Source organism: Onychostoma macrolepis, chromosome 07, assembly GCF_012432095.1.
Source record: "Onychostoma macrolepis isolate SWU-2019 chromosome 07, ASM1243209v1, whole genome shotgun sequence".
Classification (NCBI taxonomy): domain Eukaryota; kingdom Metazoa; phylum Chordata; class Actinopteri; order Cypriniformes; family Cyprinidae; genus Onychostoma; species Onychostoma macrolepis.
Window position 1 is genome coordinate 32,788,354 of NC_081161.1, and position 25,153 is coordinate 32,813,506.

The 25,153-nt window shown below is 38.8% G+C and overlaps 1 protein-coding gene across 10 annotated transcripts in view; it reads right to left on the reverse strand.

Moving 5' to 3' along the window:
- plekha7b (pleckstrin homology domain containing, family A member 7b) overlaps positions 1-24,722 on the reverse strand; it is a 183,544-nt gene extending 158,822 nt beyond the window's left edge. For 4 of the 10 annotated variants that reach the window (XR_009271962.1, XM_058781373.1, XM_058781367.1 and 1 more), the window contains exons 1-3: positions 24,034-24,714; positions 23,850-23,926; positions 23,618-23,675 (exon numbers count right to left, since the gene is read on the reverse strand). Coding sequence is in view for 8 of the 10 variants with exons in the window: in XM_058781373.1 (XP_058637356.1) it covers positions 23,618-23,675; positions 23,850-23,926; positions 24,034-24,116 (218 nt within the window). In the remaining 2 variants the exon portion in view is untranslated. Of the gene's footprint in view, positions 1-23,617; positions 23,676-23,849; positions 23,927-24,033 lie in introns of all 10 variants that reach the window. The other 6 variants (XR_009271961.1, XM_058781366.1, XM_058781370.1 and 3 more) reach the window with 4 other exon arrangements.
- Positions 24,723-25,153: the final 431 nt, after the last annotated feature.

Consider the following 25,153-nt stretch of genomic DNA (forward strand, 5'->3'; position numbering starts at 1 on the left):
TACATCTCAGACACATTTATGAATTCAGTGTGGGCTGGAGGGTTAAATACGACAAGTCAAACTGCATCTGACTGAATGGTCCTGGTGACATACTGCAAAACATAAGCAGCCACTGTCCCCTCTCTCAATCCCTTCATTGTCTTTCCTCTGTCCTTTCCCCTCGTCAATGCTCTGTTATTACACCGAGTCCCATTTGTTTCAACTAACACAAACAATGTGTTTTTAGCCTGTCATGGCTTTCATCTGTCATGGAAGAGGTGATGGTACCATGGCACTTTGTATCTGGTGCCTACTTCTTTCTCAAAGGAAGTGACATATGGTGTCTGGACAATATGGATTGCTTGAGGCTACAATACAACAGTTGTAAGCAGAAAATCAGCACGACTGGTCTCCTACGCTGCAGATTAGATCAGAATGTGGCTGAGAGCTGCCCTCTGGCAAGTCATTTAAACTGGACTGTGTACGCCAAGGTTGTGTGTGATTCATTTTTGATTTCAAAATATGAATTGAAGTTAGGTAGCATAGGATGCTGAAAAAGTGTTAACAATTTTACGCCATCAAAAACAATTTGTTTATTATCCCAAAGCATCAGAGATTGTCCAACAAAAGGAAAATGGAGGGACTATAAATACACATAAATATATACATTTATATGTTGAGTAAAATCATGTTATAAAAACGCTAACATTCAGATCTAGGGTCAGCAAGTTTAATTAATTAATTAGTTTAAATCATTTGTAATTTATTTATTTTTTATACTTTAATAGATCACATTAAGTTGATCAAAAGTGACAGTAAAAACATTTATAATGTTCCAAAAAAGGGTCTATATCAAATAAATGTTGTTCTTTTGAATTTTCTGTTCATCAAAGTATCTGGAAAAATGTATCACGGTTTTCACAAAAATATTAAGTAGCACAACTGTTTTCAACATTAATCATAAGAAATGTTTTTTAGAACACTAAATCAGCATATTGAAAATAGTTGTTTTAAATTGTACTAATATTTCACAATATTGCTGTATTTACTGTATTTTGATTAAATAAATACTGAATTAAGTTATCTAATTTAAATTTTCATGTCAATATTTATTTTTAAAACGTTAAAAAATCTGAAAATAATGAGAACATACTGTGGTGCACATTGTGTGAAAGTATTTATATATCAGGACATTAATAGGCATAGTCAGACCAAATGAATGATGTATATAATTAAATAAATAATAAAAAAAGAAATATTTTTATGTAGCAAAACTTGCTAAACTAGTGAAAATCCTCAATTTGTGAGACTCCAATTCAATACATTTATCTTCCTGTCATTCTGATTCAAATTCCAATTCAACCTCCTGTGAAACATGGCCAATTCAATTCCTGCTCATGAATGGAAAGGAAGCCAATTCTTACATCTGGCCCAACACTGGACCGCTCAAGACGATCAGTCATGCCTCGATTCATAAGCAGACCCCCCGCTGTTGCTGGTGAGATACAAATAACGTGATTTCCACAAGATAAATGATTCATGCTGCAGGTAGTTCAAAAGGAGCATTTCTCTTTTTTTCTCATGAGCAGTTCGGTCCACTGCGGATCCACTGCGCACAGCCCCCACCGCAACAGGAAAACATTAAGCAGTCCCGTCACAGCGAAAGGCTCCTGCCTCACTGAAAAACGCAGCATAATCACTTTATCCCCTATTCTCTTCAGAGAAAGAGGGTAAGGGGGAGAGAGAAAGAGAGAGAGGTAATACTGGCACAAACATGCTGTCTCATAATGCCTCATGCGTATGCTGAAAAACATCTGAGGGATCAAACAGAACTAGTGAACAAGTCAAGACACCTCGGATTTCAAATCAATCTAACTGAAGGGAACATCTGCTACTGAGTAAGCATCCATCTTATGTAAACATTATAGTATGAAACAGCTAACTGAGATAAGCCAAAAAGAGCTACTGCACCTATAATATTTGCAATACTTTGCTTCCGCTGCAATATTTTGTCTGACGTACTGTGACGAAGCACAACCACTGCTCGGCACTGAGGTTGACTACAAAAGTGAGCCAATCAAATGTAGGGATTACTCAAAGGAAACAAACACAGTTCAGTGGAGCGGATGTCATGTAAAGGTCACGCACATTCATAGTATTCCTGACATGGCCTAAAAAGTCCAACAATGCACAGCTATAACAAAAATCACACATAGACAGAAAATAAATCAAGTAACTTTAAAAGTGTGTTTGCATCTATCTGATAATAAACTGATGAAGTGTTTATATAACTGCATCTGCTTTCTCTAAACACTCAGGAGGGCATTATTTGTTAAGGGGGCAACATCATCCAGTTCAGTAAAAGGAGATTTAAAAAAAAAGGGGTTAGAAATATATTTTTAAATACGAAAGGCTTGCACAAAAAGATTGCCTGAAAAAATTAAATGATTCATATAATGGGAAACCAAATTTTCCTTTTTTGAGACAAGATAACTGTATGTTTTGAGAGTACTATGAACTTTTATCACACAAAAAACCCAGAACTCAGAATTTCCTTTAAAAAATTTCAAGTCACCATAAAATCAAAATTGACAGTACCTTTTTTGTGAAATATTACAGTGTTTATTATAGATGATTCATCCATGCACATTATTATTTTGGTTTTATTTTTTGTTTCATTTTTCTCATTCAAGAAGCTATTTCACTTGAAAAACATCAGTCACCATTTCTGCAATTACAGCTCTTTCAAATATCCTTGGTTTTCTTCAAAAACAACTTACATCAGAATTTCATGAAATTAACAAATAACTGCCCACATTTAAATATCAACCACACTTATTCTACGGACAGTCCACTAGTCAACTTGCTGATTGGTGAGGCTGGGTACTGTAGGGCTGGGCGGTATATCGAGTTTGTATGATATATCGATATATTCTTTATAAGCGATACGGTATGAAGCAATACCGTTAATATCGATATACAGTAGTTTGATACAAGCGCATCTGAAAAAATATCTAGTGAGGACACTGCTGCGGAGAAAGTGCATAATGCAATTTGCAAGCTTTATATTAAGGGCTTTAAAAAAACTCGTAAGTTATAGTAGCCTATAGTTTCTAGTTTCAGTTTAAAGCAGCTCACGCTCAGCCCGTCAGATACTCTGACAGAAAGGCTGAGTGTGCCGCTGACAGAGACACACTGTTTAATGTGTTTGAGATGTGCTATTTTTACGGTGGCCGAGAGAGCTCAACTCGCTGCAACTTCAGAAAACACATGCAAATAGAAAAAGCATCAGCAAATCAAGAAAACATCTTCATCAGTTTGACAGCAAGTGGTGCAAATGCTCGCAACACAAACAAATAAAGAAACGCAAATTTTATTTGCAGCGTGTTTCTTTGTTTGGTTGTGCTGTGAGTATTTGCAGTGCGTTTCTTATTTTGTTGTGTTGTGAGCATTTGTAGGTGTGTGTGTTGTCAAATTGGTGAAGTTGTTTTCTTAATTTGCAAGTTTTTTTTCTATTTGCAGCGCGCTGAGCTCTCTCGGCTACCGTATATTTTCCTTAATGCATAACTTACATTTCACAGGTATATTCTCCATCTGTAAATGTTAAAGAAAGCCATGGAAATATTTCCATTTTGCGGTCAGAAGTGCACAAGCTTTTGCTATGCGGTTCTCCGCTAAACTTCACAGACTAAATTTAGAATGAGCGCCGCAGCGCACATGCGCGCCAAACAGACAGAGCGCAATGAAATAGGAGCGAGACTAAAATATACATTTTGCTGAAATATTTGTAGTTGGACAATAAATGTGACAGGAACTAAATACACAAGATAATTAACACACACAGCTGAACTGAATTAACTAATAATCACACTGAACAAGGACAGGAACATGACTAAATATAGAAACATGAAGGCAGGAAACACACAACACACGACACTAGGCTGACATAACTGGGGGGGTGTAGGCGCTCTGGAGGCCTCCAGGGCGGAACAGACAGACCAGGGCGCCATGGCGGATCAGGGACCTCAGGAGGCCAGGGCGGTGCAGGGAGCACAGGAGGCCATGGCAGGTGGGGCAGCTTACGGGGTATCAGGAGCCCTCGATGGGCTAGACACACAGGAACACGACAATCCACAGGAACAGGGGCCCCCACTGGGCTAGGCTCGGAATCTGAGGCCTCTTTACTGGGCATGATGGAAGCACAACAGCCCTCCTTGGGCTGGAAGTGTAGTCAGAGGCCCACACAGGGTAAACTCAGGAACTGCTTCCATTTCCACAACAGGAGAAGCAGGCGGCTGGGAATGGCCTCCACGGCCATGACTAGAGGAGCCGCCGGCCCCAGACGAGCCTCCATGGACATGACAAGACAAGACTAATAAAACTGTTCCTGTGGACACAACAAGACTTTAAAATGACTTGACTCTGGTCAGGGGCTGGAGTCGGCACAGGACTCTGGTCAGGACACTGAGAACAGTACTCCTGGCCGTGACTACAAAACTGGATGCTCTGGATGGCCAGCAGGCTTGAGGGAGCCACCGCCAGCGGGTGTGAGGGAACTTGACTATGGAGCGACCGGTGAACTTTACTGATGAGCGGCCGACGGGCTTGGGATAGCCACAGCCGGCAGACTTGACTGATGAGCGGCTGGCAGACTCGCAGCGCTCGCAGTGATCCCGCCGAACTCCCACGCATTATATGCGGGCTATGGCGGAAGGACGAGCGGCAACTTCCATGCCGCGGGGGAAAACAAACAGGAACAAAACAAAAACACTTTCAAAAAACGGAAAATAAAACGGTGAAAAGGGGGCGCCGCTTACTTCTGGTTTTGGTCTGGTCTTCTGTAACGGTGCACACACACGAGGGACGCGAGGAGACATGGATAACTCAAATAAACAGTCTTTAGTCGAAACAAGGCAATACAAGGCAGGGCAGACACACAGGAACACCGGGGCTGTATCCGGAATCGCCCCCTACACCCTCATTCACTATTCCCTACATTAGTCCACTCATACAGTTCACTTGAAGGAGTGAATGAAAATGAGTGAGTGAATTCGGACACTAAGTGCACCGGAAGGACTGCCGCTTTTCGCATATTTGCTTGCTGTTTAATAATCATTTGAAACGGGCAGCTCCAGTAGTAAGATTGAAGGATTTATCTTGAACTCTGTTATGGAAATTATGTATAAACCCTAATAGTCAATATACAATTAATTTGTTCCTGTGTTGTATTACGCTGAATTACACCGTGGACGAGCGCTTCTAAAATAAATGAATGATTCAGATGCGGGCGCCATCTTCTGGCGAGATGCGGAAATTCATTCAGCGCGCGAATCTCACAGTGCATTATGGGTTATCTCTAGCCGTTGAGTGTACATCGGTTGTACACTCTTTTTTTCGGTGCATTGTGGGATTGAATGAGTGCACTCAAGAACATCCACTATGATTTCGAACACCATTTAAAATGGCTGTCCCCTCAAATAGTGCACTATTTGAGGGTATAGGGGGCGATTTCAGATACAGCCCGGGAGTATCGAGTAGACCAAAAGAAAAGGAACTAAACAGGCAGGAACTAAATACACAAGATAATTAACACACACAGCTGACCTGAATTAACTAATAATCACACTGAACAAGGACAGGAACATGACCAAATATAGAATGAGGGCAGGAAACACACAACACACGACACAAGGCTGACAGTTACAATGTTAGAATGTAATGTGATTTTAACCCTTTTTTGCACATAATATATGCCTACATGCTTACATTCACTTTATTTGTTTAATCCAAATACAAAATACAGAGATATATACCATATACCGCAAATCAGCCCAAAAAAAACTGAGATATGAATTTTTGCTCATATCGCCCAGCCCTACTGGGTAGTGTCTAGAATTCACCACTGTTGATGCAATCATATCTGAACTGAAAAAAAACAAGTTACATTGGGGTCAGGTAGAACCGAAAACAGTCTAATCATACAGGACATCATTAAGGCAGAATGGTAATAATATTGCACTGGAAATATTTTGTAAATTTTCCCCGAAATACACCCCATACTATCAATTCTAAATAGCATCAAGTCTAATCTCAAGCATAATTTATTAACTCTGAGCTGTGAAGAAAGTCAGGATGTTCTGGACCATTCTAATAGGTCTCTAGATTAAAATGAACACAATGTCTAGAGTAAAGAATGTAACTGATAATCAAACCATGACAGTTCACCTCAAAAACACTTAGTTGTAGCCTGTTCTGCAGAGTGAGTGTATCTTCACTATATTTCAAAGCGATGTGACAGCAGGTAATGTAGCATGACTCTACACCATCAGAAAATAAAAAGTCAAAGGGTCATTTGCAGGATGAGTGAGCTTTGCCTCTGAAATAAAGGTATGGGACTGTTTGAAAACACATCTACACAGGAACAGTGAAGCATGGAGGGGGATTGCTGGTTTGGCACAAATGCTGCTCCACTGACATTGCTGGGAGATGGTGCCTATAGGGAAATCCATCCTTTTTAATCAACATTTAAAGCGTTTTGCCTCCACTCTACCAAAACACATCATGGTTAATTAACTGATGGCGTCCTAAGAACTGCAGGAGACTGAACCAATAGTGGGGGGTGGGCTCAACACACCGTGAGCAGATCTGAAGAGAAAGGGCAATTGAGGTAAAAATACCAAAAAATGAAATTCTACATTTTTTCCCAAGAGTTCCAACTGTGGGAGTGTCGGAGAGCTGGTGTTTGGGAATCTGATTCTCTGTAGGCGGTCAATTTAGGGCTACAGTCTCATGGAAATACAACACTTCCACTGCAGCTCCAGTGGGATGTAAACCCAAATGACAAAAAGGATATTGTCCCAATAGGACACCATTGTGTTTAAGTGCCTTTGGGGAGATATAGAATTGCACAAATTCAGTACAGAATGACTTTTCTGAGTATCCGTTGGCTTTTTGGGGTGGAAAAACTGGGAAAACCACATTGCACAAGGAAAACAAACTTTTCCAATCCACTGGTGCGTTTTACACATGCTAATGCATGTTTACATGTTTCCAAAGTAAATCAAATAAAAATCTTAAATAATCAGAAGTGAACACAAATATTAATTCCTTTCCAAAAATTTTTAAAAACTACCGACCACAAACTTTTGAATGTTAGTGTATATTCTCAAGAGGAGGCTATATTCTTCCCGCAACAGGGCTCATGTAAATGAGTTAGATTTTACTACGGCCGCTCACACTCAACAGTCCCGCCATTGTGTTGCCTCCTCTTATTTCCAAAAACCTGCTGCACAAGCAGCGGGTGTTGTCACGGCAGCGACATGCAGACTTGGCCTGAGCTCAGGCTGTTGGATGAGCAGTGAAGTGAAAGAAGGGGTCGGGAGTGGGGGGACTTCTCAAACAGAGTCAACATTTATTTTTTAATCAACATATTTAATTTGATGTGAATGAAACAGTCTGTTCAATAGTTAGTGATGTTTCAAAGAATCAAAAATACACCTTTCCAAAGAAACATTGATGTGAAAATCAAACAACTAGCTAGAACAATTTCTATTCCAAATAACCTGAGAAACTTGTTCTGAGAAAAAATATTAAAGTAACCAACGGAGGAACTGTCACAAGAACCTATCAAACTCAAGCAAGCAAACTCGATCTTAATATTCTATTTCGCTTCTGTTACAGTAAACAGTTTCTCATGGCTCTGCCAGAGTTTTGCTATACCACTGCCTATACCCAGAAAATTCAGCCACCTCACAATTTCATAGTCTAAGTAAGCAACACAACACTACTTAACAATTAAGCTTTTTATCACTTATTCTCTCAATCTGACAACTGAATTTTACTCTCAAGTCCTCCTCAGCTCCACACATTAAAGTGTTAGAAGGTCATGCATGTATTTCCATTTTACATAAAGGACCATCCTTTTTGCAAGAGAGTCTCCATTAAACTTCACAGACTTCAGTGCCAGCACACGAGTTTCAAATAGAGTGCAACAATCCTAATTGCTGAAATATTTTATACAATAGGACACACTTCAAATCTATTCCTCCACAACAGTGCTATTAACTGCAGCAAGAAGAGAGTGTTGCAGCAAGTACATTAACTTTGGCGGCCCTAAAAAAACTACAACTAAAAAGAAAGAAACTAAGTGAAAATTCCAAATACCCGTCGGACCCAACACAAAACTTGCAGGAGCGGGCGGTTTTACCTTTACTGCAGGCGGGAATGGGCAGTCAAAAAATATATAGTGCAAGTCACAATTTGGGGCATAACATGAATGATGGAGTTAAACACTAGACTTGCTGTGGAGGTCGGTGTTACACGGTGTTTGGTCGTACATCGATTACATTACTTGCACAACGCAGTAGCGGCACTGCCTCCACTGTTGTTTTGCCTTTTTATAGAAATAAAAATCATTTATCATTTTTATGACACTTGTACTTCAGGTGTCCCGAGTTCGATACCACCTTATGGACCTTTGCCGATCCCATTGATCATAAACACAGCTCAAAGGCTTCCTACGAGTGGCCATTTCAGTCAAATGTAATTTATGCAATATTTCAAACCTTTAACCCATGGGGGGAAATCAACCCACGGCAGCCATTTAAGGGTGTTTTCACATACAGTGCATTTTAACTCTTTCACAGCCAGCGTTTTTTTAAAAAGTTGCCAGCCACCGCCAGCGTTTTTGATGATTTTCACCTAACTTTGACGGCCCTCAGAATATTTTCTGCTATGAATATAAGAAAATATTATATATTAAAATAAAGAACCAAGTCTCTGCTTTTAAACAAAAAATCACTATTTTATTCTATCTTCATGTGTTCATGTTTTATGACCATTTGAATACAGGTGGGTACCATCAAAAATACAACATTTTGGACAAAAAACTGAGAAAAATGCATTTTTATCAAAGTAGTGCATTTTCATGCAAAATACATTCAGATGTCATATTTTTTCACCTGTAAATAATTATATGAATAATTTAAATTGCATTCAATAAACAGAACAAACAGACACACACACACACACAAACATAGACATACATATGATTATACACACACACACAGGCTACATACATACATATGCATACATATACTGTACATGCACACACACACACACGTGCACACACACACACACACACACACACAAACATATACATACATACGATTATACACACACACACAGGCTACATACATACATATGCATACATATACTGTACATGCACACACACACACACGTGCACACACACACACACACACACACAAAGATATACATACATACGATTATACATACACACACAGGCTACATACATACATATGCATACATATACTGTACATGCACACACACACACACACACGTGCACACACACACACACACTAGGGTTGGGTACCGAACTCGGTACTTTTAAGGGTACCGACCGAATTGCGTCGGTACTACCGAGTATCGATTCACACCAAATCATTCGGTACCACATTTCGGTACCTGAGAACGCATTTGGGCGCTTACGAGAGAGACAGAGAGAGAGAGAGAGAGAGAGAGAGAGAGAGAGAGAGATGATGTCACCACTACAACTCTTTAAAACACAACACACAGGGCAAACCGAAATGTTCTGACGTGTGCTTAAATTTCTAGGGTCATGGTTTCCGAGAAGACGCGGACAGGATACGGAGTCCATTCATAAAACCGGAATTTACTCTATAGCGCGGAATGCCACGCAATTTGTCAAGTTTTGGATGAAAAAAAGAAGGTCTGTGCCCGGTTGCATAAAGCACCTTAAGTTTTTCCCTTAAGTATGACACTTAAGGCGTGATTTCCCCTTATCTAAGGGAATGACTTGAGGGTGTTGCATACAATCCCTTAAACCATTCCCTTAGTTAAGGGAAACCGTTAAGTATTTCACAACAGCGACCCAGGTTTTGCCGTTAAAAAAATCTACTGTTGCCATGGACACGTTATTTGTTAATGCAGATAGAGGTGTAAGTTTTCACAGAAACATAACATTTTCATGGACTAATGTGAATAAATCTATATTTAAATGTAAAGGGACAAGATAGTCATTTTATTCGTATCCAAAACGAGGTGATGTGACCATTATGAAGTGCTAAACACTCCTATGCAGTGTATGGTTCATTCATACTAGAAGCCGGAGGGCGCTGTCGAGCTGAAAGTCCATTCCGGACACAGAAGTATCTTATGAGGGAATACAGCAGCGATCGCTGATTCGCTGCAGCTAAGCTAAAAGCAGAAATGTAAACACAAACACACGATTGCGAAAATATATTTTGTATGTGTGTTTTCCAAGTCATCTCAAGTAATATGTAGGAAAATACAGGAATAAAATATAGAATATATGTGTTCTCGTATGACGCACTCACGTTTGAGCTATTAGTTGTATGTAATTTGATTAATGTGAATAAATGCCTAAATCTGTTATAAAGCGGCCGATTGTGTCTTGTAGAAGACTTTAGGATTGAATCTGCTCGCTGTGTAACACTTAAGGTGACATTTTCCATACCTTACGTTATACTTAGGAAAATGACAGTTAAGGGGCTTTATGCAACACTTAATGGGCTTTAAGGGACACTTAAGATAAATTCTAAGGGTTTATGACGTTTCACCTAAAGAAACCCTTAAGTGTAATTTAAGGTATATTTTATGCAACGCCCTTAATTGTAAGGGAAACTTAAGGGCGATCCTAAGGGAAAATTACACTTAAGGTGCTTTATGCAACCGGGCACTGTCACTTAATTCGATTCGCGATATGAACTAGTATATGCGAATATTAAAACGCAAAAAGACGGTTTAAATATGAATCCTGCATGTTCCGTTATCCTCGGTATGTATGAATGGCGGAGACGCGGTTTCGTTTACTACACAAATACTGAAGCACACGTGAACTCTGCATCTCACAACATGAACACATGAACTTACAGGCTGTTAGAGTCACTTCATGAGAATTTTACCATTACATTTGAGAAAACCAGCATATTATATTGTACACACACACTTCACGGCAACCTGTCAAAATAAAAGTGCGGTTTAACACGTAACAGAAATATATTGCTCTTGTATTACTTTTGTACTGTATAATGTACATCTTTATATATTCCACTTACTGAAAAAATTAAATAAAACAATTAAATGAAAAAAATAATTACAACCACATTAATAACTTAATTGTGGAAAAAAAATACAATTATTATTAGAACTTTTTTTAAAGGAATATTCACACAATTTTTCTACCATGTATTAATTTTAACAGTAAACCTCTGTTTGTTTGCCAAAAATAAAATGGTTTCATTTTCATATGATTAAAAATAAATAAATGTTTAATGTCTTCATTTGATTATCAGAAAAATAAAACCCAAAAATGTCTGGAAGAAAAATAATTCTAGGGCCCTATTGTTAAAAATGTTGAAATTGAGAGTTTTGGACTTATTTTTCACTGAAATAAATGTTTTTGTTATTACACAGAGAGTAAAGTACCGAAAAAAGGTACCGTTGGGTACCGGTATCAATTTCAGGTACCGGTACTGCACCGATACCGGTTCAAATGTGAACGGTACCCAACCCTAACACACACACACAAACATATACATACATATGATTATACACACACACAGGCTACATACATACATATACTGTACATGCACACACACACACGTGCACACACACACACAAACATATACTTACATATGATTATACACACACACAGGCTACATACATACATATGCATACAGTGGGGCAAAAAAGTATTTAGTCAGTTCTCCCACTTAAAAAGATGAGAGAGGCCTGTAATTTTCATCATAGGTATACCTCAACTATGAGAGACAAAATGAGAAAAAAAATCCAGAAAATCACATTGTAGGATTTTTAAAGAATTTATTTGCAAATTATGGTGGAAAATAAGTATTTGGTCAATAACAAAATTTCATCTCAATACTTTGTTATATACCCTTTGTTGGCAATGACAGAGGTCAAACGTTTTCTGTAAGTCTTCACAAGGTTTTCACACACTGTTGCTGGTATTTTGGCCCATTCCTCCATGCAGATCTCCTCTAGAGCAGTAATGTTTTGGGGCTGTCGCTGGGCAACACGGACTTTCAACTCCCTCCAAAGATTTTCGATGGGGTTGAGATCTGGAGACTGGCTAGGCCACTCCAGGGCCTTGAAATGCTTCTTACGAAGCCACTCCTTCGTTGCCCGGGCGGCCGAAAGACCCAGCCACGTTTCATCTTCGATGCCCTTGCTGATGGAAGGAGGTTTTCACTCAAAATCTCACGATACATGGCCCCATTCATTCTTTCGTTTACATGGATCAGTCGTCCTGGTCCCTTTGCAGAAAAACAGTCCCAAAGCATGATGTTTCCACCCCCATGCTTCACAGTAGGTATGGTGTTCTTTGGATGCAACTCAGCATTCTTTCTCCTCCAAACACGACAAGTTGAGTTTTTACCAAAAAGTTCTATTTTGGTTTCATCTGACCATATGACATTCTCCCAATCCTCTTCTGGATCATCCAGAAATGCTCTCTAGCAAACTTCAGACGGGCCCGGACATGTACTGGCTTAAGCAGGGGGACACGTCTGGCACTGCAGGATTTGAGGCTTTTGTTACTTTGGTCCCAGCTCTCTGCAGGTCATTCACTAGGTCCCCCGTGTGGTTCTGGGATTTTTGCTCACAGTTCTTGTGATCATTTTGACCCCACGGGGTGAGATCTTGCGTGGAGCCCCAGATCGAGGGAGATTATCAGTGGTCTTGTATGTCTTCCATTTTCTAATAATTGCTCCCACAGTTGATTTCTTCACACCAAGCTGCTTACCTATTGCAGATTCAGTCTTCCCAGCCTGGTGCAGGTCTATAATTTTGTTTCTGGTGTCCTTTGACAGCTCTTTGGTGTTGGCCATGGTGGAGTTTGGAGTTGGACTGTTTGAGGTTGTGGACAGGTGTCTTTTATACTGATAACAAGTTCAAACAGATGCCATTAATACAGGTAACGAGTGGAGGACAGAGGAGCCTCTTAAAGAAGAAGTTCCAGGTCTGTGAGAGCCAGAAATCTTGCTTGTTTGTAGGTGACCAAATACTTATTTTACCGAGGAATTTACCAATTAATTCTTTAAAAATCCTACAATGTGATTTTCTGGATTTTTTTTTTCTCATTTTGTCTCTCATAGTTGAGGTATACCTATGATGAAAATTACAGGCCTCTCTCATCTTTTTAAGTGGGAGAACTTGCACAATTGGTGGCTGACTAAATACTTTTTTGCCCCACTGTACATATACTGTACAGACAGACCGACAGATAGATAGATAGATAGATAGATAGAGCCCACACACACACACCACACACACACCCCTATTCAGATCGACGGATCGGTTATAACTACAGATGTTTCTGTGTCTGTAAATGCATCTCTCTCACTGACTACATCGTCCCGATCAGATTCAAAATGGTCAAAGCATGATCTACATAGGCTATGATCTATATATGATCTACATTTTCTCTGATCCTTCCATGTATGCCGATCGTCTTCTATTCGCACCCTAAAGACCCGGAAGTCCTGTAACTCATTCAGGACATGCGCTAGGGCTTTCCTTACCGTAATACACCTAGAACACAGATTGCCGTAAAAACTCGTCAATGGCGGGGAAGCGTTGTCTCTTAATTGACGAGATATCTCGTCAATGGCGTTGAAAGAGTTAAAGGAACCAAATCCAGTTAACTTAAAGCAGGGCCATCACTAGGAATTCTGGGCCCTGTGCACTGAATTTGCTATGGGGCCTCAAAATCACGTTCGGGGGGGTTTGGTGGGTCATAGGGCCTTCAATTGGAGTAAATAAATGAATACATTAGACAGGACAGAAACGAATACTGATAGATATTATTGAATTCACAACAAATGCAACAAACTTAATAATGCATTTTTGTCACATAGACAAGCACTTGACAGTAAAGTATTGATTTTGAGGTCGACTGATGGAAAGGTATTGCTAATAAATTCTGTCATCATTTCCTCACCCTCATGTCGTTCCAAACCTGTATGATTTACTTTCTTCTGTTGAACATACAAGAAGCTTTTGTAGAATGCTACCAAACCATTTTGGTTACCCTTGGTTGATTCTTGTCTACTGTATGGACAAAAATTTCTTGAATTTCTCAAATTATGTTCCACAGAAGAAAGAAATTCATATAGGTTTGGAATGACATGATGTTGAGTAAATAATGACAATTTTCATTTTTGGGTGAATCTCCCTTTAAGAACTTTATTATTAACTTTATTATTTGTAAATAATAAACACCTAATTTATATAAGACACTGATATTTATCTTTAATCAAGCCCTTATTGAATTAACATTCTCCTTCAATTAAAATTCATTATAACTAAACATCTAAAAAGAAAGAAGTTCTTGCTTAGAATCCAGAGTTTAGCTGACTAGTATTAGTTGGATGGTGGTCACAAGAAGTAAAACATGATCCTATATTACCATGGTTATTATTTATTTTAAAAACCATATAAGTAATAATAAATTATACAATTTGTAGTTAAAAAAAAAAACTAAACATCAAGAAACACCTTCTATAAAATTAAAATATTCCACAATATGTAAAAACAGTAAGATTTATAATAAATATATTTCTGCCAACACATAGGCTATTTGTAAAGCTATCTGACAAGCCTACTGGCGTTTTCCAATATACCTCATTGTCGTGGCTGTTTTCAGCCAGCATCACTACAGAATCTTTAATGTTCTCATATCACACGACTATTACACTATTCAAGTGTAGGCTTTCCTGTAGCTCAAATAGTAGAGCATGGCGCTAGCAACGCCAAGATCATGGGTTCGATTCCCAGGGAAAGCAAGAGCTGATAAAATGTAAAAAAAAAAACTGTAACTTGAATGCAATGTAAGTTGCTTTGGATAAAAGCGTCTGCTAAATGCATAAATGTAAATGTAATGTAAATGTGTTGGATCAAGCGACTTGCGATGTTTATCGCTTTTAAATCATGGCAGAAGCATGGTGCACGTTCGTCAGCGCTGATCACGCTCTGCTTTGACACGCTGCTGGTGGATGCATTTGGCAGCGCTGCTTCACACTTTTGGAGTATTTGCTTTAGTGGTCGACCGATATGTCGCCAAGGCCGATATATCAGCCGATATTTGGCATTTTTCAAATATCGGCATTAGCTGATACGTTTTTCTGTTTGGCAAAACGCAAAATCGCGTGTTCTCTGCGTGACGGTCGATCCGTCAGTTGAATGCTGACAGGAGGAGAGTGATCGACAAACTTTAAACTTAGGATTTCAAATTATGCTGCGCTTTATGCGTTTGCCCACTGTCATATTTATGTCATTTTCACTGTGTGCTGTATGTAAAATGAGTGTTATCTTGGCTTTAGTTGAAAAAATATGATTCCCAATGCAAACAAACTTCCCACATTACTGAATCACTGTTGGTTACAGTGTTTACCTCCTTTTTAATTATATTTTTTATTAAATATTTATTTATTTGTGAAAAAATACTTTGTAATTTAAAGTATATTTATTTTACAAATTTATTTTTAAATCCATTTTCAAATTATTAAAAATTTCTTAAATATTAATTAAAATAAATAAAATTATATTGGCCATTGGCCACCCTGCTTTCCAAGCAGTGGGGATTTCTTTAAAGACTGCAAGGGAAGCTCGGCTTCCCCTATAATGAATGTCAAAAAATTTATGGTCAAATATGTAGTATTGTGTTAACATTTTATTGACTAAAAATGCGTTAGAACTCGTTCATCTCGAAGACGAGTTCGTTCAGAATCAGCTACATATAGCAGATCGGCCTCGATTTCCTTCTCATACATTCCCGTAGTGTCAGTGCATTTCCCTGTTGAAGCCTAGCGTCCATTGACTTCAATGGAGCTGCTTTGAACAGTTTTTTTCAGTGCTTCGAAACTCATTGGATAAATGCTGCGATTATGTCCCGCCCACGGACGCTCAGCGTCTCTGGGGGTGAATGGAGGAGTGGGCTGGCCTGGACGCCGAGCTTCTTCGTGATGATTGGAGGGTCTGTCGAAAGACTGCATATCCTTTTGATTGACAGCGATTTTGTACTATAAAAAGTCGCTGAAGCTGAAGCTATTCGAGCTCAATCCCATCGTGGCTTTGCACTTGGTTCTTATCAATCATTATGTTTTTTTTATTCATTTATAATGTTATTTTTTAATATACATGCTGCTAACTCGGAAATTTCAAGATATGCGAGCAAAAAATGCTCCTGACACTTAGGCAATACGACAAGAGCAAGAGTGCTGTTTTTGTTTCGTTTGTGTTCGATCCAAATCCACGTTGATTTGGGCGAATCACTGATTCACTGAACCATTCATAAAAACAGTCATTTGATTCACTCTTGAAGGATTCAGCCGTTTTGAAAGAATCATTTGAATGACTCAGTGATTCAATCACGAACTTCTGCCACCTGGCCGTTTTTAAGTTTGCCATCTAAAAGTAGGCATATTACATTATTTTCCTACATATTTCTATATTCAGAATTTAGTATTTAAAACATTAATCTCATAACATTATTTATGCAATTATTAATGCAGTCTAAATGAATAAATGCCACATCTAAATGTCACTTCATGCAGCTTCTGTGCAGTGCTAAGATGAGTTTTGTTTAGATCATTTCATGGATAACAATAGCCAGTCATTCATTCACATTAAGTATTCAGAGAATAATATTGTCTGTTTTCACTTACATCTATTTATTTATTAAATTTTGATTCATTTTGTAGAATTGAATTATAAATTAAGCTGGTATAGTATCGTAAGACATTTTTATGGTATTGTGACAACCCTATTATACACCACATTCCTTGTTTCAGTTTAACCTAATTCCCACATTTCCTCCGTCGAGTTTAATATCTTTTTTTTTAGATTGTTTGTTCATTCATACAGTAGGCTAGGCTAGCGTCACTGGAGAAGACGCCTAGTTGGTACGACAGGGTCACAGAGCATTTTCTTGAAAAGGAATGTAGGGCAGAATTTACGTATAAATAAATGGACAATTTTTATGATATAGCCCGAAAATGAGCTTCCCCTCTTTGAAAGACCAGCAGTTGTTTCCAAGATATCGGCAACTGCATCGGCTGTCAAAAAACCAATATCAGTTGACCACTAATTTGCTTTATGCGGTTTCACATGCACTGCAATTTAAAAACAGTGCCTAATATCGGGGAGGTCTCCCTCGTTTCACCGATTGGCCCACTAAATGAATGGAATGTCCCGGTGCTCCCGATGGCCAGTAGGCGATCGTGGGCTCCTCAGACCTCAGGGCCCTATACACTCTGTCACCCTTTTCCCCCCACTAGCGATGCCCCTGCTTAAAGTGAACCAGAAAGGGAACCAGCCGAAGGTGAACTCAGTCCATTTGAAGTTCACAATAAAGTGGACTCAAAAGAAAACTCTTTTTTTTTTCTTGGTCCTCTTCACTGAAGGGCAAGTTTTATTAATATAATAACTTCGATACTAAATCACTACATTATATTTCTCAGCAACTAGGGGGTAAAATTGATGTTTTGAAGTAACGAAACTCAAAGCTTCACTATTTGCAGAATGAGACGCACAGACGCAATTCACACACACAACTTTCATCACTCTATCTCTCAATAAATACTTTAAAATCCATGCTATAATTCATGCATTCAAACACATGATCTTACTGGGCAGAATGCTAGATCTCTGCTGTACATCAGGTGGTTCTTTACCTCCATCATGGTGAAAATACTTAACGATGCATGCATTAAATAATTTAATGCACAGTTAGCTGTAGATTACAGAAATTTGTATTCTTAGATTTAACAGTTGGTTTATTTATTTACTTATTTGATTATTTATTTTTGAAAAATGTAACAAGATTGAAACGTTTGAAATTTGTTTGATATGGGCAGGTGGGGCAGAGCCCCACATATACATAAATATACATATAAACCGCTGTGCTGCTCATATTTATCATGCAGTAAAAATGCCCATCCTCGTGCCAAAAACGGGTCCTTTTAGTTTTGGGGTTCAATCCGATCAAGTGTTTACATGCACTCTCAATCGTATTAGAAAAGGAATAATCCACCCCCTTCAATCCGATCAAAATTTCATTCCGATCGAGCTCAATCAGATCAATTAAGGTGTTTACATGAAGGTCTGATTGAGCCGTCAATCCGATTACAAACGGTTTATTTGGTTGCATGTAAACGTAGCCATTGATAAATGATAATAATTAATAAACATAAAAATATAAAGAAATAATAAAATGCTTAGTTCAATCTGAAGCATTACTGTTATGTTGGTCCATACAAAGCGTACCGGGGCCTCATTGCTTTCACAAATCATGAGGAAATCAAACCACACACAGACCCACAAACAAACAGAGTACGGTTTGTTTTTGGGTCCTTTTAGATCACATTTTTGTTCACATATATGAGCTGAACCGCTCTAAGACCGTTTGCAGAGCTCAAAAGAACTAGGTGTGAAAACACCCTAAAAGTAGCCCAATTCCATGGAAAAACATGGACTTGTTTTTCAGAACTTCAATTTATAGGTGATCTAAACACAATTTCAACAATTTCAGGAAGTCAAAAAGATGAGGAATCACCCATCACCATAGTTACAACTGATGCAATCAAGAGAATGCTGAAATACTACCAATTTTCATTCATAAGCTAAGGACTACACAATGCTTTAACTATAGGATATCACAGTATGCACTAATTAAAACGTCTGTCCCCTGACTGTCCTAGTAAAGACTCTCTTAGGTGTGAACCTGCCAATATGAGCCCTTGGTAAGGACAGACAGTCACTCTGATAAACAACACTGACCCTCGAACCCTTCTGAAAAGCTGTTGAAGCGAGACAGATGTAGAGTGGAAAGGACAACTCTGCACATGCACCATTCCTCACACGTCTGATCGTCCAGGCTGGAGCAGAGGCCTGCTGAGACCTCCTGCCATTCACTATCTGAGGCTCCAATGCGGGCAACAGAGATGAATCACCTTGACTCTTTATGACTCAGCCAAATCCTTCTGATGTACACTGAGTTCAATAAAGCATCCATCATGCTCAGCTGACCTTTGTGGACCTTTCAGAGATCATTTGTCCTGAGTCACAACCTTCTAATACAGTCACATAGGTCATTCTAAATAAAAACAAAAAAAAAAAACAGGTGTATGTGTTTCTCATATATTTACGTGTTTCAATTGTTGTGATGAAAAATATATGAAAAGAATGAAATGTTAATGCTCACAAAGGCTGCATTTACTTACTTTAAAATACCTGTTTTCTATTTTAATATATTTTAAAGTGATTTATTCCTGTGATGTCAAAGCTGAATTTTCAGCAGTCATACTACAGTCCTTAGTGTGACGTGATTCTTCAGAAATCAATCTATTACGCAATTTATTCTCAATGTTGAAAGGATTTTTATTTTTGTATTATATATACAAAATTATATATGTACAAGACCACAAACACTACTTAAAAAGTACTAAAATCTATTCATATGAAATTGCATAATATTAACACTAACATTTACAGAACAAATCTGCTTATAATTTACTTGAAAACTCCTTATCAGACTGGAAAAGACACCGGTTTAAAAAAAATGATCTCTTTTAAAGGTCAACTCAGGATCCACCTTCAGTCTCCTCTCCAGCATACAGTGATGGAGAACATGTGCATATGTATTGGCAGCAATGTCTCAAAATGAGTGGGAACATCTGAGATGCTTTCCCTCCATTCATATCACTTAATTAGATGAATGCTGAATGGGTACAGACACAGAGTAAATCCATTAGCTATACATTTTATGGAACTTATTAAATGTTTGGCATAATTCAAGCCTGCAGTATATCAAATATAATTTGGATAATAATGCAGTATGCCGGATACAGAGCAGTCCCTCATGAACCACAAAAATAATAATCACATCAGCAGAAATTATGGTCTCTGAGAGTGCCTAATGTAACCCAAGCGTGCTTTGTCTCAAGGACAGTCTAAGCATCACTCTCTCCCTATTCCCTACTGTTCCACATTTAACAACATTCAGTACTCTACACTATGCAGTCTATAGCCATTAATGTTGATTTATAAAATTACAAGAGGATAAAAGAAAAAATATATATATTTTTCTCATAAAGTTTGAGTGAGGGAATGCACACACAGCCACTTACGGCTGCCAGTCTTGACACAAATGGTGCATGCTAAATTCTTTGGCATAAGTAAGTCAAATAACCACAGACAGTAAGCAATGCAATTTAAACCACAAAATGGACAGATTAAAGGGCTGGAGGGCACTCACCATACCTAAAAAGGCAGAAATAAGCAACAAGCTATGCAGCCTTTCCTATTTTAGCATTCTTCAACTAAAATAAAAATCAGCTCCCTTTTCTAGCCCGTTAACACAAAATGACACAAAGAAAATGTCCAGCAGGATCAAAACAGGAACCGTAATGTCATTTAGCCCACAAATAAGTGCATTACTTTACAGTCTTGACATTTCAGCTCTCTAAGGCCTCTGAGCTGCACTGTTCAGTATTTGACTGTGCCCAGACGCAGCACAATGAGTCCCTTCACATGGCCCACAATAAAACTGTCAGCAATAACACATTTCTAAAATCATTTTCTTTGACCTTTAAAACACCCCCTCTCACTATAGCAGCTTTGACGAGATGCAGTTTTCTGGTCAGACACCAGTGGAGCATTGAACTAACAAATAAACAGCTTTATGGGAAAGTGGTGCTATTTAGATGCAAAGCAGAGAGCAAGACACTAATGCGTTCTGGATTGCATGGGCTACGTTGGTGGCGCTTTGAGATAACTGGGTGATTGCCGTGATATTCTCATAGGTAGATCTGTCAGATGTGGCTGCCTGATATTTTGGCATCTGTGTGCAATGAGACTTTTGTTGGATAAAACAACTTTTGAGTAATACAGCGGAACAATACATCACAAAGCAATTTTAATAATAAAACTGGGTTACCAAAGCGCCATCCAACAGGACAATCCTCAACAGCCCTGTTCCGTCACTGTAGGATCGTGCACTTTATATTTACTCTGGTGAATGAATTCAAGGGCTCTCCAAAGCTAATACTGAAAATAAGCCACAAGTAAACATTCGTTTCACTGCAATCCTGCAGCAAGTCATTGCATGGTAATTGTGCAGAAGCAAAGATGGGCTCTTTACCATTCAGACAGAAATCCGTAAGGGGAAAAATCTTATCTAGTAGCTTCACATTGCCTCTCATTCGCTCGTGCTGCTTCAATTAGTTTGTTAATATTGCATTGTGCAGCATAAAGTGCAATCACATCGGTTGTTTACTGGCAGCTGTCGTGTTGATTTCTCAATTTAATTAAATAAGCCAGAGCATGCAAATGATTTACTGCAGTACTGTAAACAAACTAATAATCAGTCGGGCAAAAAACATTCTTACAGTATATCTCAGATGGAGCAGGTCATACAATGAAGGACAGTGAATGGCTAGATACATTGGCTATGATGATGGTAGCCTGGTTGTGGTTTCCACATTAGCGGAACTGAATAGGTAAAGTGACTTTGGAGAGCAAAGCCACCATGAATTGGCTGTGTGATCGCACCATACATCTCTGTCATTCCACGGGCATATGGGCACGTGCACGTGCATGCGTACAGACAGGGTACAACATCCGCTAAACGGGGAAGGTTAAGGTCCAGCACATTGCCGTACATGGGAAGAATTTTAATGGGAAAGTCCATCCAGTCTTGCTGGGCAATGCCCTTCATTTCCTCCATTAAGTGGGCACAGAGAGAGGTAATGGGCTGCATGGGTGATTGTAAACAGTAGAGGGCTCTATAATTAACTAGCATTGCTGCAAAGACAATGGTGAAAGATTCTGTTAACTGTCACAGTTAAACACTCTTTAAGTCATCATATATGCTTAGATCAAAGAACCAGATCTCCTTGCCATTATCAGCTGTAATCTAATGTCATCCAAGTCAACTAGACAGGTAAAAAAGCTATAATACAAAACTTCAGGGCTAATACAAGCAATAAGCAATTGTGATATTGTGTCAATCTGAAATTCTACCAAACTATAGTAAGGTTAAAAATCATGTTAAAATAATGAAATGTTTAAATAATGTAATACTGAAATATTTCTCATATTCCAACTTGAATACAATCCATTTCAGAGAAAAGACTGAAAATAGAATCTACTGGTTCCAAGGGAAATCATCTTTCAGAGCATGAGCTGGTTCATTAATACAAAAGTATTTAATACAATTACACAGAATTATCTTGGGAAACATTACATAGGGAACAGATGCAACGTTCACAACATCTAATTGCAGGGAGGATATTACATATTTTGCTTTAATTTCTGTACTATTCATACTACCGAAGCATCTCTAGAACGACTTTGTTTAAAAACTGATCACACCTGAAAGGAAGAATACAGTGTCAAGATCTATGTAAAAAATCATTGACAGGCTGTGCCAAGCCACACATTCTGTCAAATTCAAGAGTTATACAGCAGCATTGACCACGACCCCTGCAGCACTCCAATACTCTCACACTTATCCCCACCAATTTTATGGGATTGCACCCTCTCTAAATTCTGCCTGCCACTGTCATTGAAAATGATTAGTGTCCTAGCAGCTAATTTTTCTCCAAGCAGCTCCCTAAGCAGTACTTCTCTCCCTGCCACAGTCTACTGCATCTCACTTCTGCTGCTCACTATCTGCCCATGAGTCTCCTCACCTGCTGGACATGGTGGATGGATGTTGACGAATAGATGGATTCACTGATTACTGGATATGCAAACAGAGAGATAGACAGATAGAGAGACACAGACAAACTAGCATCTTTTTGTTTTTTTGTTTTTTTAAAGAATAATGAACATTTCTAAATATGCTTTGTATTTTACCTTGGCATTAAATTAACTTAACTTAAATTAACTTAATTAAGTTAACTGCTGGGAAGCAGTCTGCTAATGTCTGACCATGGCAATCGCTCTATATTTTATTTCAAGTTGTGGAAATGCTATTGAGTGTGTGTGTGTGTGTGTGTGTGTGTGTGTGTGTGTGTGTGTGTGTGTGTGTGTGTGTATGTGTGGAGCAAATCAGAATGCAAATATCATATTTGTTTCAAGAAATTTACCAATCAATGACAGCTTCCGTTTCTGAGAAATCCAGAAATGTGAAAAGATCTGGATGGATGAATGATGAATGGATGAATAGATAGATAGACAGATATATGAATGGATGTGAATATATATATAAAGTGATGGCCACACTGATGTATAAATACATGGCGATCACTGGATAAACTACCAGACATTTAACTGGACAAAACAATGAACAGACTGATAGCTGGAAATCATTTGCCCGATGTCATTGCTTCACATAATTTACACTGAAGAGCAAATCGGCAGTAAACATTCAGTCAGACCTCTCACTGGATTCAGTTATCTGTCTTTTCTTGACTCGTGAAGGTACGAGCAGACAGCGGACACTGATCGCTGCGAGAGGCGGGAGTGAGCGAGCGCTCGTTAGGGAGGGCTTTGCAGTTGCACTCGCATCCTCACGGTCTCACAAGGACAAAACCAGAAATGTACTATAGCTTACTTTATAAAGTAGCTGGCGCCTTCCTCGGTGAAGCCCTCTTCCCATCCCCGCGGTAAATCTGAGGGGAGAGAAATATTTGTACAAAACTCCATTAAGTTTTAAATGAAACGGAAAGTAGCCAACCATCAATTATGCAGAGGACGTGTTTCCACTCTTCACTTTAAACACACTTACCGCAGTATTCGACTAAGGGTGCAAAGTTTAGACTAGAAAGCATAGTTTATTACCGTACCTGATCGTATCATGTGTCCTGAGTTGACAGGTTCACCAGTGCGGGGATGGAGCCAAGTAGTGCTGCGAGTTTTGTCGCTGGAAAACAGAAACACCTGTTACGAGACCCATCGGAGAAGGTGCGGATTCACCAGAACCACGATAAAATGCAACGACTGTGATTAAACCCTTCACAGGCTGCTTACTTGATGAAAAAGACCCTGCCATCCCTACACACTCCGTAGGACCAGTGCTCAGGTAGTGTGTCCCGCCCGAGCGGAGCCGCCATGATCCCGGTTTAAAGTGAGAGCTGCGCCGCAGAGTTTCCAGGGAATCGGACTGTCCGATAATCACCACTAGGGCTGCACTGCTGTTAAAGGGGCAGGCCAAACTTGGAGAAAGTCTTTGTCCCAGTTATAAGCCGACAGAAAAGAAAGAGGGCATCATTAATCAGGCGGGATATTGATGCTGGGAGAGCACAGATGTCGCCGACGAAATTCTACCTTTTATTAAAGCAAGGCCAATTCTGTAAGAGTGTAACTTCATGCAGATCGAGTTACACTTTGAAACCACGGTCAGATTAACATTCCCGCAAGTCACACGCGCGTTTTGAAACAGTTGGATACTTGTTTTTACCTTGTAAGATTTGTATTAAAGCCAGACTTCATGACATTTGTTGTTGTGTTGCGGTCATGACAACAGTCTTCACAGATTTGAGCTTTTTGGCAAGTGACAAGTAACTTAGGCGAATAGTGGCTAATGATTTAAATGACAATAGTATGAAGTGAGTGATTATTTTAGTCAGGTTAAACCTGTCTGTAAACCTAACATTTCTCCTACGTATTTCCCAGCCAAAAATATCCGACTTAGAAAAACATATCTTGCGGAATAAACATTTTTTCTTGAGTCCTAGACATGCTGAGAAAGTCTTGTTGGCTCCCTGCTGACCAAAAACAGCATGAAGTTGCTTTGTTTACAATTTTGCGTCACTAGTCTGTTCGCGCCACTTTTCGTGATCTGCGTGCGCGTGGGCTGGTCTAATAAGAAAATATGAGGTAATTTGCTTACCTTTAAATATAGCTACCTAGACAGGAATATTATTATTTAGCTACCCATGTATGTTATTAATATTTAATTAATGCCCAGTGGTAGTTGATCATATGCAAGAGCCACTTTAAAAAGTGTCTACATTAACTGTGTGTCATTTTATATTTCAGAGCACTCATTAAGATATTGATATTGAAATTAATATATTAACTCTAATCTTTATAGTAATTCAAAATGTTTTTATTAATTATTTTTATTTACTACACAGCTGATGGCCTT